This window comes from Sorex fumeus, unplaced genomic scaffold (genome assembly GCF_029834395.1).
Source record: "Sorex fumeus unplaced genomic scaffold, SorFum_2.1 ptg000061l, whole genome shotgun sequence".
In the NCBI taxonomy this organism is placed as follows: domain Eukaryota; kingdom Metazoa; phylum Chordata; class Mammalia; order Eulipotyphla; family Soricidae; genus Sorex; species Sorex fumeus.
The window spans coordinates 44463523-44478765 of NW_026606118.1; the positions used below are offsets into that span (position 1 = coordinate 44463523).

A 15243-nucleotide genomic window follows, 5' to 3' on the forward strand; every position below is an offset into this window, starting at 1 on the left:
ATTAAATATGGATTTTTACTTGTTTTTTTTTGTTGGGGGGGGTCATAGCTGGTGGTGCCTAAAGATTCCTCCTGCCTCTACACTCAGGGATCATTCCTGGTAGGCTGATCAGACTATGGGATATCAGGGACTAAACCCCAGTTGGCCTGTGTCAGGCCAGCGCCCTCCCAGCTGTACGATATCCCAGGCCCACTAATATGTAATGCACTTTCAAAAGGAACTGCAGCTGAATTTACTACTCTTCTTAGATTATACAAATATTATAATTGATTTATGAAAAATGTATTTATGATAATACAAGAGAAAAATGCAGGTTACTTTAAATTTCAATCATGAAGATGTTTCTGGAAAAATGTATTTATATTTATATTCTTTCCATGTTCTCAGCACAGTGCCAGCAGCCTCCATTAATACTGGTTGAAAATAACACTGATTTTTAAAAATCTTACAAAGTGATCTCTTAATAGTTTATGTTAGTCTTGCTTTCACTTTTTATTACTAAGTTCTTAAAAATTACCCAGGTTAATGAAGTGTTAGTTATTATGAGATAATGATGGAAGCCCTTATGCAATTTCCAACTCTTGAGAGGAGTTTACAAGTAGAGACTTGTGATTTTAACTCACTTTACACAGTCAATCTTGAGGATTAGTCTAATGTGTCTTGTCTAAAAAAGGCATGATAATATTAAGAGATTAGTCAGGAATTTTATTTCCCTACAAAATTCTAATGGGTGAGAACTGAGTAGATTTTTTTCTTTTGTTTAGATTCTAAGGCAATGCAATTCTCTATACTACTGGACAACTTAATCCTAAACAAAGACATTTTGGTGTCAGGTCATAGACCTAAATGTAGTTTTAACGATAGAGGTAGACACCACTTATCCTTATTCTGTTTATTTTTTGTAGAATATTGGGAATTTTCCTGGTCTTTGTGGATGTGACCCTCATCATTGCAGAACAACTTGAACCTGAAAGCTCATTCTATACTCTTTTGGGATATCATTCATTTGCTTTAGCTATTGCTTTTTTTTTCTTATTTGATATTCTTCTTCGAGTATATGTAGAAGGGTAAGTTTGATTAATTTGTTTAAAATACATAAAGTCATCATGCGATGAGTGGAATGGAAAGGAATGGGAGTGAAGAGAGACGGTTGGCAACTACACCACCTCTGCTTCACTGATGACATTGTTCTAATAACACCAAACATTAGCCAAACGGCACAAATGCTGGCCGACTTCGACCGTGAGTGTGGAAAGATCGGACTGCAGCTGAATCTCACGAAGACAATGTTTATGAAAAATGGACTACTTTCTGATGTTTCATTTGCTATCAATGGAATGAAAATCTCCGAATGCAGCAGTTATGTGTACCTAGGTTGAGAACCCAACATGACAAATGACCTGGCACCTGAGCTGTGCAGGAGGAAGAGAGCAGCATGGAACGACTTGTATGTTCATTGCTGCACTGTTCACAATAGACAAAATTTGGAAAAATACCCAAGTGCCTGAGAACAGATGATTGGTTAAAGAAGGTTTAGTACATTTACACAATGGAATACTATGCAGCTGTTAGAAAAGATGAAGTCATGAAATTTACATACACGTGGTTCTACATGGAAAGTATCACGCTGAGTGATGCGAGCCAGAAGGAGAGGGACAGACATAGAAAGATTGCATTCATCTGGGAACACAAATTAACAGAATGGAAGGAAAAACACCCAAGAGTAGTTGAGATAAGCACCAGAAAGTCTGCTCCATGGCCTGGAAGCCGGCAGCACATGCTGGGGGAAAAGGCTGCTCAGATAGAGAAGGGAACACCAAGCAAAGGATGTTTGGAGGATTCACTTGAAATGTGAGATGTGTGCTGAAAGTAAACTATAGACCGAACATGATGGCCACTCAATACCTCTATTGCAAACCACAACACCCTAAAGGAAAGAAAGAGCAAAAGGGAATGCCCTACCACAGAGGCAGGCCGGTGTGTGTGTGTGGGGGGGGGGATTGGGGTGGGGGGCTGGGAGGGGTACTAAGATCAGTGGTGGTGGAGAATGGGCACTGGTGGAGGGATGGGTACTCGATCATTGTATAACTGAAACCCAAGCACAAAAGTTTGTAAGTCCACAACTCTGTACCTCATGGTGTTTCACTAATACAAAAAATTTTTTAAAAATTAAAATGTTATCTAGAAAAACTAAATAAATTGGAAACTCCCCCCTCCCCAAAAAGAGCGTAGAATAAATAGCTAAGAGGACAAAGAATCTACAGCTATAGGCACATCTTTTAGAGTCCACTGTTCTCCCTGCACTAACATACGCCTCAGAGACATGGGCCCTATGAAATTAGGATGAGAACGTTATTCGGTCTCCCAAAGAGGAATCGAAAGACCTATGCTTGGAGTATCGCGCTTCATTCAAGTGAGAGAAGGAATCCGGAGTTCCGACTTCCGTCGACAATCGAGAATCAGGGACACTGTCTTGTTTGCCAAGTCATCAAAAATCAGATGGGCTGGACATATAATGCAATTTGAAGACAACCGCTGGACTAGAACTGTTACCAACTGGATTCCATGGAATGTCAAAAGACCGCGTGGCCACGTTCGAGATGGTCAGACTTCTTTGTCAAAATCCTAAACAATGGTTTGGGGCTCTTGGTGTTCCTGTAGCGAGCAGACACCATTGGGCTACACTAGCACTCAACAGGGACACATGGAGACATTACTGGTGCCCACTCGAGCAAATTGATGAGTAATGGGCTATCAAGTGATCAAAATACATAAAAACTAGTTTATGTAGGGTACACCTACCAAATATGTACCTCCTTATCAAAAAGCGTTCTCTTTTTGATATGTTTTAAATTTTCTTATTAATAATAAGAAAAATAACATGACAAATTCAAATTTTTTTTATCGATTTGACTTTAATGTTATTGTTGTAACTGCTACTGTAGTCTCCACCAATGTTTTCTTGATGGTGCCTTCAATAAACCTTTCTGGTTTTGCCAGTAGCTCTGTCTATAAGCACATTGTTGAGAAACATGTGGAGTATAGCTATCAATGTTTTTGTTTATAGAATTTACTCTAAATAGAAACTGACGATATTGATGCTGGGATGTGGATCAGTGACAAGAGCACTTTGCCTTGCCTGCATGAGACCTGGGTTTGATCCCAGTGCCAAAAAAAAAAAAAAAGAAAGAAAAAAAGAAAACAGAAAAAGAAAAGAAAAAAATAGCAACAAGCTGAAAGCATATTTATTAAATGCTAGATCATGAACAAGTTCCTCCCTCCGTTAAAAGATTTTGATAAAGTACACAGGGGACATGAAGGGGACTCACCCTGAAAGGAAGGCTGGCCAGGAAAGCAGCAGTTTGTTGTTCTCTGCTCACTGACTTTCTGAAAAGATGGACCGAATGAGCTCCGCCCTGGAGCAGAGCTGCTGTAGGGGTGAGGAGCTGAAACTCGCTTCACCTGAAGCATTTCGGAAGGCAACTTATCTCTCCTCCTCTGGCTTTCTCTTAATGCTTCTAAACAGCTGCCCATACCTAGGTTATTTGGAACTTGAAAGGGGCCGCCTCAGAATTGGAAGAAGTTTCCCCTGAATCATCATGCCCTGAATGAAGGGAGCGAGTATTAGGGAAGAAGCAGCAGCAAATGCAAATTCAGACGGGTCCAGGAGGAGGCCACCCATCCAGGGGTATTTCAGTGCTCAGGGGGCCAGATGTGGTGCTGAGGATTTGAACCAGGGGCACAGCTGCATGCAAATTGGCTCAAGCAAAGCTAGAGGATGAGTTTTCAGGCCAGTGCAGTGAACCTCTGTCTCTTTTATAGGTTTCTCTTGTGTATTCCCCACAGCCGCGATGTGTTCAGCTTCAGTTGCCCAGTTGCACTTCCCAACGCCCTACCTGTGCTGAAACCTTCTTGCCTCATGTTCAGTCATTTGGTTACATCTCTTTCTGTACTTAGTTACCATATTGTTGCTTTTGTCATATATATGTGTAAAATAATAAATATGAATATTTCCCCTTAGTGTCACCTAGCAAATTTGTTGAAGTAGAATTCTTTTTTTTTTTCAATTTTTATTAGTGAGACATCATGAGGTACAGTTGCGGACTTACAAATTTTCATGCTTGGGTTTCAATTATACAATGATCAAATACCCATCCCTCCACCAGTGCCCATTTCCCACCACCACAGATCCCAGTATCCCGCCTACTCCCTATCCCCCCATCCCACCCTGCCTCTGTGGCAGGGCATTCCCTTTTGTTCTCTCTCTCCTTTTGGGTATTGTGGTTTGCATAAGAGGCAATGGGTGACAATCATGTTTGGTCTATAGTCTACTTTCAGCATGCTTCTCCCATCCTGGGAGGATCCTCCCAACACCCTTTATTTGGTGCTCCCTTCTCTATCTGAGCTCCCTTTTCCCCTAGCATGTGTGGTTGGCCTCCAAGCCATGGAGTAAAATTCCTGGTACTAATCTCGGCCATTCTTGGGTGCTAGTCTCCATTTTGTTTAAAGTAGAATTCTTAATGAGGATGAGTCAAATCATTTGTGTTGTTAAAATATTCCCGGGTCTGGAGAGAAAGTTCAGGAGCCAATTTGTACACAGCTGTGACCCTGGTTCACATCGTCAGCACCACATATGGTCCCCTGAGCACTGACAGGAAGAGCCTTTGAGCACTGCTGGGTATGGCACAAATCTTCCCCGACCTCCAATGAAATAAAATATTCCAATGTCTTTTTTGGTAGAAGGGCACAAATTTTGTATTTTATGTTTTATATTACAGGAGACAGAAATATTTTTCCAATTGGTTAAACTCCTTAAATGTTGTCATTGTTGTGGTGACTCTGCCAATTGACATCATGTTCGTATTTTTTCACTTAGATAAGAATATTCTTGAGGCTATTCCCAGGTAAGAAGCAGATGAAAAGTTTCTTTCCTTTTCTTTTTAGTCTCTGACTTTCATTTTGCACTGTTTAAACTGTGTGTTGAGTCCTTGACAGATTAACATATTAAAAATGAAATGATTAGGTACATATGCTGCCTGAGCCCATGCGCTGCTTGCACCCGCGTGGGCAATCACATGTGTCACCCGAGCACATGTATCAGCCAAGCATATGTGTCACCCACATCTCCCCTCTTGAGGTGTGTACTTTCATGGTTTCCAGTCTAATGCTGGGATTTGTCTCCGCCCTTGGAGAAGCCCGCATTCTCTCTTGAATGCATTATTCTCTCTCTCTCTCTCTCTCTCTCTCTCTCTCTCTCTCTCTCTCTCTCTCTCTTCCCCTCCAACCTTCAAAACCCTCCAAATAAAGTCCATTTACTTCAAAAAAAAATGAAATGATTAGACAAACAGCTGCATAATTGTCACTGTCACTGTCACTGTCCTCCCGTTGTTCATTGATTTGCTCGAGTGGGCCCAGTAACGTCTCCATTCTGGAGACTTTGTTGTTACTGTGTTTGGCATATCGACTACATCATGGGTAGCTTGCCAGGCTCTCTGAGAGGGGCGGGGGAATCGAACTCGGGTCGGCCAAGCTGCATAATTAGAAACAAAATATGGTGGTGTTTAGGAATCATGAAAGGTATATACAGAAATTCCTTTGATTGAATAAAGAAAGAGTCCTTGAATAGAAACCAAAGAGTTTATTAGCCACTTGTACTGATTAGCCACTTGTACAATTACTTAACTTTTTACAATTAAAAATTCTCATTTGAATTCCGGAGAAATAACACAAAGGGCTGAGAACACTGTGTTTCAATCCCTGACACCACATGGTTCCTTTAGCTGGTTACTGTGGAGAGTAACCCCTGCCAACACACACACACACATATGCGCACACACACACACACACACACACACACACACACACACTTACTCACTTCACATTTGACTTTAACTAAAAATACTTCAGTATCAAGCTCCTGATTCCCTTCTTTACTCAAGAGAGCACTGATTTGAACATAGACAAAATTTGCACGTATCCATTGATTCTTATAAAGAAAGCCAATAGAATAGAAGAGCCTGCGGGTGTGGATAGAAACACAGCTGTTAAATTGTTCCATAGAATTAGAATGAAAAAAGTTGGGGCAAAGTCTTCATTGTCAGAGATTAAGAAGCTTAAAATGTGTCTGAGAGCTTTTTTCTGACTCTGTCTGCATTAGAAAAAGAAGATTATAGGGGACTGGAGAGCTAGCACAGCAGGTAGGGCATTTGCCTTGCATGCAGCCAACCCAGGTTCGATTTCCAGCATCCCATATGGACCCCTGAGCAACACCAGGAGTAATTCCTGAGTGCAGAGCTAGGAGTAACCCCTGTGCATCGCTGGGTGAGACCCAAAAAGAAAAAAAAAAGATTATATACTGGGATATTGGTGTTAGGTAGCTCCAAATATACTGCATTTTTCTGCATCCAAACTCACCAGAACTTCAGTTCAGGTTCTAACAAAAATTGGTGCCATATAATAGGCTTTAGGAGTTGTTTGAAAATAAAATAAACAGGGAACAGCATGCGGCCAACCTGGGTTCAATCTCATGTGGTTTCCAGAGACCTCCAGGAGTGATTCCTGAGCGCAGAATCAGGAGTAAATCCTGAGCACTGTTAGGTGTGGCCCAAAAATAGGAAAGAAAAGAAAAAAAAAAGAAAATGGCCAGTATAGTATGGTTCTTCAACCAGTAACCTCAGCATTATCTTAAAGTCTTTGCCAGATATCCTTCATGTGGGTGGATGGTAGGTGTGGGATTGGCCAAGGAGTAGGGTGTGAAATTGCCCTTTGTTATGAATCACTGTTCTAGACTTAGTCTATAATGACAAAGCCTTTGTTTCTGAAGCAAAAATTGATCTTACTTTCTTAAACTTATTGTTTCAGAATGTTTTCCTGTCCTCTACGACTTACCATTTTGATAAGACTTTTCCATCTAACTTACCAAAAGAGACATCTTGAAATACTGACCAGAAGAATGGTATGTGGTCAAAACATGTTTAAGACTCAGAAAAATATTTGTGTTTCAAGAAGCAGCAATAAGAGTTCTAGCCACTGATTAATTATAAGGGGTTTTTTTGGTTTTACGTTGATTTATATTTAATATTTTAAATTCTCAGGTTTCCGAAAACAAACGGAGATACATGAAGGATGGATTTGACCTAGACCTCACTTATGTAACTGGTTTGTGAAGTTTAACTACTGGTTAATTTAAACTCATGTCACATTTTTCTTATGTGTAATAAGTTTATTTTATTATTGCTTTGTCTAAATCATACTTTTTTAAAGCTTTCTTTGTCCATAAAAACATATGCATGGGACCCAAGCCATAGTACAGTGGGTATGGCATTTGCCTTGCATGTGGCTCACCCAAGTTGGATCGATGGCACCCCATATGGTCCTCCAAGCCCACCTGGAGTGTACCCTGAACACAGAGCCAGGGTTAAGCCCTGGGCACTGTGAGGTATGGCCCAAACTCCCCCTCCCCCCAAACAAAAGCATTTGCCACTGTAGTGGGTTGACATTTATAGTATGATCTTCATAGTGGAAACTCCATTGTCATCAGCTATTTGGATACAGCATAGAGCGTTGAATGGAATTTCAATGGACTCTATGACCTTGGTTTAATATATGTTGAGTGCTAGCCAGTAGTTATCCTGAGTTCCAAGGATCCAGAGAGATCTGTTCATTTCTAGAAGATCAATGAACATAACTATTGATTTGAAAGTCTCTGATTTCTGGGTGAAGAGCACTAGAAGGCATCTCGACAGCAGCCTGACAATCCCCACTCTTGCTGGAGCACATTTCTCTAATTTTTCTTTGCATTTAAAAACTTCTCACCCAGAGGTATGGTGCCACCAGCAGGTCAATCTGTACCTGTGAGGCGAGTGCATCAGCAGCCTGATGGCACCTTCAGGCTTCCAGATACCCAAAAATTGCTGCTGTGCCTTTGGCCGGACCCCAAAAACTTGGGGCAAAGTTTACCAAAAAAGTAAACGGCCAAAAGTTAGGTATGTGGGAGGCACACCCACAAACCACCTCCTGCTCAGCTATATAATTGGAGGCAAGGCCTCTCTGGTTCCTGATCAAACTGCTTAATGGCCATGATCCCAGAGACTCAGAAACAAATCTCAGAACCCAGCGGCTTTTGGCAAAAATGTGTCCAGTCCCTGCAGTAGGTTATAGACACTGGGCCACCCCGGGTGGGAATAGGTTTCGGGCCTTGACCTGTTCCCCCTGGGGGCCCGTTGGCCGCCATCCTCCAGAGGCCACTGGACAGTCAGGTTTGGGCCCGCAGTGAAGAAACATGTGGGGCCTCATGGGTTGGGAGTGGAGCTGACCCTTTCATCCCCGTCCCAATGAGACTCCTAGTCGTCGCCCACAAACGGCCTCTCTGGCTCCTGATCAAGCTGGTTAACGGCCATGATCCCAGAGACTCAGGAACAAATCTCAGAATCCAGCAGGTTTTGGCAGAAATCCCTCCAGATTTAATTGTTAAAATTTAGGAATTTCAAAATCACGCAGTCACTACTGCAGCCGCGCAACATCGTATGTTATTCATAACCAGTAATAGAAAACAAATTGTCTTCTACTGTTGCCTTTTCGGCAGAGCTGAGTGTTGGGGTAAAATCCCAAATAATAATGGTAGGTCTGGCGTCAAAACATTGAATGTAATCAAAGTAGAGAGAGAGTAATGTGGAAATCATCTGCCCCACAGGTAGGGGAAGGGTGTGAGGTGGGGGTATACTGGGATTTTTGGTGGTGGAGAATGGACACTGGTGAAGGGATGGGTTTTTCTTTCTATGACCTAGACTTCGACCTAGACTTAAACCCAAAAGCTCTGTAACTGCTCTCATGGTGATTCAATAAATAAAATTATAAAAAATGAAAAAAAAAAGTAAGGTCGAGTTCATGCCCAATTCAATCAGCCTAATCAGTGGCTGAATAAATAGCAGTACTCCTACATAAAAAAATAAATAAATAAGTAAATAAAATCTTCCCACCCAGAGGGAGCTCCCGACTGAGGTTAACAGAAATGGGAGCCAATTGAGGCTTTAAATCATGCAAGTTTAATGGTCATAAAATTGGCTAATTTAATGTTATCTTGGTTAGTTTGAAAGTTAGCTAGGTTTTGGCTTTGTCATTTTAAATACCGAGTTATTTTCTATGAGAAAGGAGTCTCTGAAAATTAAACTATCATCTATCATTTCACATCTGTAATGACATTAATAATAGTGCCTGTTTAACTTCCAGACCGTATTATTGCTATGTCATTCCCATCTTCTGGAAAGCAGTCTTTCTATAGGAATCCTCTTAAGGTAAGGGTTGTGTAACAAATGTTCTATTTCTCAGTAAACTCATGGATAAATAATTTTAGTATTGGATGAGAAATAACAATATTCTAAAAAAAATTTTTACTTTTAAAGTAAAAGCTGTAATGGGTCATTGTCATTTTCTGTACTGTAAATCACTTAGTAACTTATAAAAGCAGTCATTTAACTCATGGTAATGTCTTTACCATGAGGTTTGAGTTGGGCTTAACTGAGTGTTTCTGCTGATCGGGTAAAAGCTTAACTAATTTCAGGCGGGCTGACTCCTGCCCCTAGTCTAAAGGGAGTGACTGGATTTCTCCATGAAGTGGCCCATTCTCCAGCGCCATGTCAGGCCACTCAGCAGCAGTGGCAAGGATCCCACTAGCTAAGAGCAAAAAGGAGATTCAGCCGAAGAGAAGGACAACATGGAGGACGGGATCCATAGATCCCGAAGGGAAAAAAAAAAAACAGGTTCCAAAAAGAGCCGAGATCATCGGGAAGTCCCAGATGGGGTAGGTACTGCACCCCGCCTCCCCCAGATGGAACCCTGGTGACCAGAAGCCTCTACAAGCACAGCTCGAGTATGCGGGAACTAGGACTTTTCCTCAAAACCGCGCGGCTGCTTATGCGGCCGCGTGACATCTCTCTATATACAAAGTGATCCATGGGAAGTAAACCACCCAACATTTCTCTCTGAAAATCAGAGTTAAGTTTGGAGCACGGCCACAGTCCCAGAAACACAAGGACTTAATGCATAACCCAGCAGCTTGGAGCAGAAAAGTGAACGGGCTATGCGTTAATCCAGGCCATCATGTCTGTCCGGAGGGGAAAGGGTGTTGCCCCATTCGCCCTCTCTTCTCTGGAAAGAAGGATGGCGGCCGCATGGGGGCCTTGTGGACAGCAGGTATGAGCCGGGAGAGGGGGGCGACTAAAACCTCATGGGAAGGGGGGCGTTCCGGTCCGTCCTTCACGCCCTACCGAGGCCACCAGTTGCCCCCCGCGAGCAGCTCTCCAGCATGGCCACGGCCCCAGAAGCACAAGGATTTAATGCAGAACCCGGCAGCTTGGAGCAGAAAAGTGAACGGACTATGCGTTAATCCAGGCCATCAGGTCTGTCTGGAGGGGAAAGGGTGTTGCCCCAGTCGCCTTCTCCTCTCTGGAAAGAAAGATGGCGGCCGCATGGGAGCCTTGTGGACAGCAGGTATGAGCCGGGGGAGTGGGGGCGACTAAAACCTCATGGGAAGAGGGGCGTTCCGGTCCGTCCTTCACGCCCTACCGAGGTCACCAGTTGCTCCCCACTAGTGGCTCTCCAGCACGGCCACGACTCCAGAGCACAGAAACCAATTTCTTAACTATCTGACTTTCAGTAGAAATACTTCCAGGGTCAATAAGTAAAATAGCAGAAATCCAAAACCAACATTTAATTCTTGAACCCAGCTGTAGAAAGCAAATCACTTCACAATGCTTTTTCAGCATGTCTGATTTGGGGGAAGGGGGGGTAAACTCTAAATAATAGTGGTGAATCTTTTATTGAAACAATGAATCTAATCGAAGCAGATAGAGTGTTAACTAGAATTCATCTGCCCCACAGGGACTGGGAGGGGTGGGGGATGGGGTTTTATTGGGGTTCTTCATGGTAAAAAATAAGTATTGGTAAAGGGAAATGTGTTTGATATTTGCATGACTGAGACCTAAACCTGAAAGCTTTGTAACCTTTCCCACGGTGATTCAATAAAGAAATAAATTAAAAAAAAAAAGAGCAAAAAGGACTGGAAGTCCTCTAGAGGCCCAGACTCAAATTAGTGTGATGCAGTTTTATCACATGGCATAATATAAAACAAATTACAAACCCAGTTTGATTGAAAGGAGCATCAAACAGATTGTGTCTCTTTGGTGGTGGGGGAGTATGATGGTGGGAGGGGGGCATGCCTGAATGTGCTGAGGAAATGCTCTTCTGTGTTCAGGATAATTTTTTGGCAATACTCCAGGTACCATGCATGTCACTGTCACTGTCCTCCCGTTGTTCATCGATTTGCTCAAGCGGGTCCAGTAATGCCTCCAGTGTGAGACTTTGTTGTTACTGTGTATGTAATTCTGGAAATTGAGCCTGGGCCTCCAGGGAGCTTACCAGGCATGCACTCAGCCTTTTGAGCTATCCTCTGACCTTCCATCTCTTTACCTTATTTTGGTTTTTGAAACATACCTGGTGAGTGATTGGGTATTACTCCCAACCCTGTCACTCCCTGTGGTGTTCAAAGGACTGTGAGATGCTTGAGATCAAACTTGGGCCTCTCGCATACAGGCTATGCACTTGAGTTCATGCCCAATTCAATCAGCCTAATTAATGGTTGAATAAATAGCAATACTCCTACATTAAAATAAATAAATAAATGGAAATAATATAATCTAATAGGATTACTGAAAGAGGTAATTAGGGTAAATATTAAGAAGAGATCATGGTAGAGATTATATCTCTATTTTACTCTATCAAAAGAGATGATGGGAATTCTTTTGAAATTGTGACTGGAGAAATCTCAGTAGTAGAGCACACCTGATTTGTATGTGTGAGGCCTGGATTCAATTCGTGTCTTTGCAATTAATCAATCAAATGTGTGTTCTTGGGTCAAGATCTTAAATTACTCATGGTGCTTACGGTTCCTCTAGACTAGAGAAAGGAAGAAAGGGAGAGTGGGAGGGAGGGAGGGAGGGAGGGAGGAAGGAAGGAAGGAAGGAAGGAAGGAAGGAAGGAAGGAAGGAAGGAAGGAAGGAAGGGGTACCGAATGATCTCTCTCATATGTGGGACCTTGTTTGCTACACAGCAAAGTAGCACCAAAGGACCAAAGGCAACATAATGGAAGAACTGATCTACACAGTTGAGTTGAAAGGGAGGGCCACTGGGATCCTTGGCAGAGTGAGGTAGATACACTGGTGATGGACATGGTGTAAGAATTATGTGCATGAGAAACCATTATTAACAATATTGTAAGCCACAGAATCACAATCAATAAAAATTTTGTTTTGTTTGTTTTTGTTTTGGGGTCACACCTTGGTGATGCTGGCTCTGTACTCAGAAATTTCTCTCCGCAACTCTGGGAATCAAACCTAGGTCGGCTATTTGCAAGGCAAGCGCCATACCCACTGTACTATCTATTCAGCCCCCACTGTAGAATCTTTTTAATAAAACAAAATTAAATGGTAGTCATCGGATTTACTGATACTATTTTTTAATTTTGTTAATAAAGTACATGCACTGTTAGCTCAAATATTTTCAAAATTTAATAAATTCAGTATGTGAATAAAAATAGAATAAAAGGCCCTCCCGTTGATCGTCGATTTGCTCGAGCGGGCCCAGTAACGTCTCCATTGGAGACTCTGTTGTTACTGTGTCTGGCATATCGAATACTCTCGGTAGCTTGCCGGGCTCTCCGAGAGGGGCGGAGGAATCGAGCTCGGGTTGGCCATGTTGGCTGCGTGCAAGGCAGACGCCCTACCCGCTGTGCTATCACTCCAGCTGGAGCAATAGTACAGCGGTAGGGCATTTGCCTTGCACGCAGCCAACATGGCCGACCCGAGTTCGATTCCTCCGCCCCTCTCGGAGAGCCCGGCAAGCTACCAAGAGTATTCGATATGCCAGACACAGTAACAACAGAGTCTCCAATGGAGGCGTTACTGGGCCCGCTCGAGCAAATCGACGATCAACGGGAGGGCCTTTACCTTTTACCTTTACCTTTACCTATTTCACTTTAATTTTAAAATGCATTTGCATGACTTAGGAAGGAGAGGGACAGAGAAGGGGAAAAAATCAAGAGGAGAAGGAAAAAAATGAGAAAGGCAAGTGATGGGGAACAGGGGTTGGAACCTCAGTTATATTGGTGACGTGGGAGAGTAGCATTGTTATATCCAAAGCACGGACTTGGCAACTTGGAAAACATGAGATCTAAGTTGCAATTACCAGACTTTGTAATGTGCCTGTCAAGATGAAGGCAAGGGGAATGGACTACGTGGACACTGGTGGAGGGAAGTTGACCCTGTGCTGGGACTGGTGTTAAAATAGTATATGTCTAAAACTCAACTATCAGTAACATTGTAAATAATAGTTCTTTAATTAAATAAAACTTTTAAAAATGTATTGGCAAAGAATTATTAAAATACTATAAATTTTATATGTACATACCTATCAAGAAATACACAGTTTGAAGGCTGGAACGATAGCACCGTGGGTAGGGCATTTGCCTTGCACGAGGCCAACCCGGGTTCGACATCTAAAACTCTTCAACACTGATATACAAGGAGCAACACACCACATTGGATGGAATGTAAAGCAGAAGGCAACCAATTTCAATTAAGAAAATATTAGCACACGGGGCCGGAGCTATAGTACAGCGGGTAGGGCGTTTGCCTTGCACGAGGCTGACCTGGGTTCGGTCCCCGGCATCCCATATCATCCCCCAAGCACCACCAGGGGTAATTCCTGAGTGCAAAGCCAGGAGTAATCCCTGAGCATCACTGGGTGTGACCAAAAAAAAAAAAAATAGCACACAAAGCTCAGCCTTTAACAACATGTTAGTAATCTCTTATACAAGGGCTTAATGGTTCCAGGGTTAGATACAACAATCTTCACACACTTTCTTCTAAGGAACTATTTTTTGATCATTTTTAGCAAATTATTCATAATAATCAATGCAAAATAAATTATTCAGGGCCTGCTATTGGGGCAGGTTTGGGTGGTGGTTGGGAAAATTGGACATAATGATGGCGGGGAGGTGTAATGGTGGTGGGATTGGTGTTGGAATATTGAATTTAACAAATCATCGTGAACAACATAAAAAAATAATAAAATTTATAAAAGCATATGCTTATTATATATAGCATATAATTAATAATAAAATAATATTTAAATGACACATTTTTTGTTGTAGAGTATGCTGCTGATTGAACCCATTACCTCATATATGCAAAGTCACTAAGCTACATCACCATGCCCTTAATAAGTTTATTTTTTCCTATCACACATACACAACACAATCCTATGGCATATGGTATGATTTACTTATTTAAATAGTGCCTTGGTCAGTTGTAATATCCAAGTTATTAGAGAAAAGGCATATCTCTTTAGAATTAGTTCCAGATAAGAACCCCAATAGTATTGTTGATTATTTGCTTGGAAAAAAGAATTACATATTTATATTTAGAGTAGAGGGCTAGAGCAATAGTACAGCAGAGAGGGCATTGGCCTTGCATGCGGCTGACCTGGGTTTGATTCCTGACCTCCCATATGGTTCCCTAAGCATCACCAGGAGTAATTTCTGAGTGCAGAGGGTGTGACCCAAAATGCCAACATAGAACTGTGTAGACACTTTAGGTAATCAAGCACTACTTTGTAAGCTATTTGAAGACTGATGACTTAAAACATTTAAACTCCCATAGGAGACTAACACCCAAGAATGGCCGAGATTAGTACCAGGAATTTTACTCCATGACTTGGAGGCCAGCCACACATGCTAGGGAAAAGGGAACTCAGATACAGAAGGGAGCACCAAATAAAGGGTGTTGGGAGGTTCCTCCCATAATGGGAGAAGCATGCTGAAAGTAGACTATAGACCAAACATGAATGTCAACCATTGCCTCTTTTGCAAACCACAGCACCCAAAAGGAGAGAGAGAACAAAAGGGAATGCTCTGCCACAGAGGCAGGGTGGGATGAGGGGATGTGGGATGGGAGGGATACTCGGATCAGTGGTGGTGGAAAAATGGGCACTGGTGGAGGGATGGGCGTTTGATCATTGTATAATTGAAACCCAAGCACAAAACTTTGTAAGTCTACAACTGTACCTCATGATGTATCACTAATGAAAAAAAATTTTTTTGAACTCCCTATATCCTCTCTGCAAGGTGCTAAATAAGGGACAAATATGTAAAATTTTGGTCAGTCCTAGAAAATTGCTAGTGTTGATGTC

General features: G+C 42.1%; 1 protein-coding gene across 1 annotated transcript in view; it reads left to right on the forward strand.

Annotated features, from left to right (window-relative positions):
• Positions 1-15243, forward strand: part of LOC130034763 (phosphatidylinositol 3,4,5-trisphosphate 3-phosphatase TPTE2-like) — a 48124-nt gene that overhangs the window by 503 nt on the left and 32378 nt on the right. Inside the window, exons 3-7 of the mRNA XM_056126370.1 lie at positions 906-1067; positions 4779-4904; positions 6862-6955; positions 7095-7158; positions 9229-9293. Coding sequence (XP_055982345.1) covers positions 906-1067; positions 4779-4904; positions 6862-6955; positions 7095-7158; positions 9229-9293 — 511 coding nt within the window. The remainder of the gene's footprint in view (positions 1-905; positions 1068-4778; positions 4905-6861; positions 6956-7094; positions 7159-9228; positions 9294-15243) is intronic.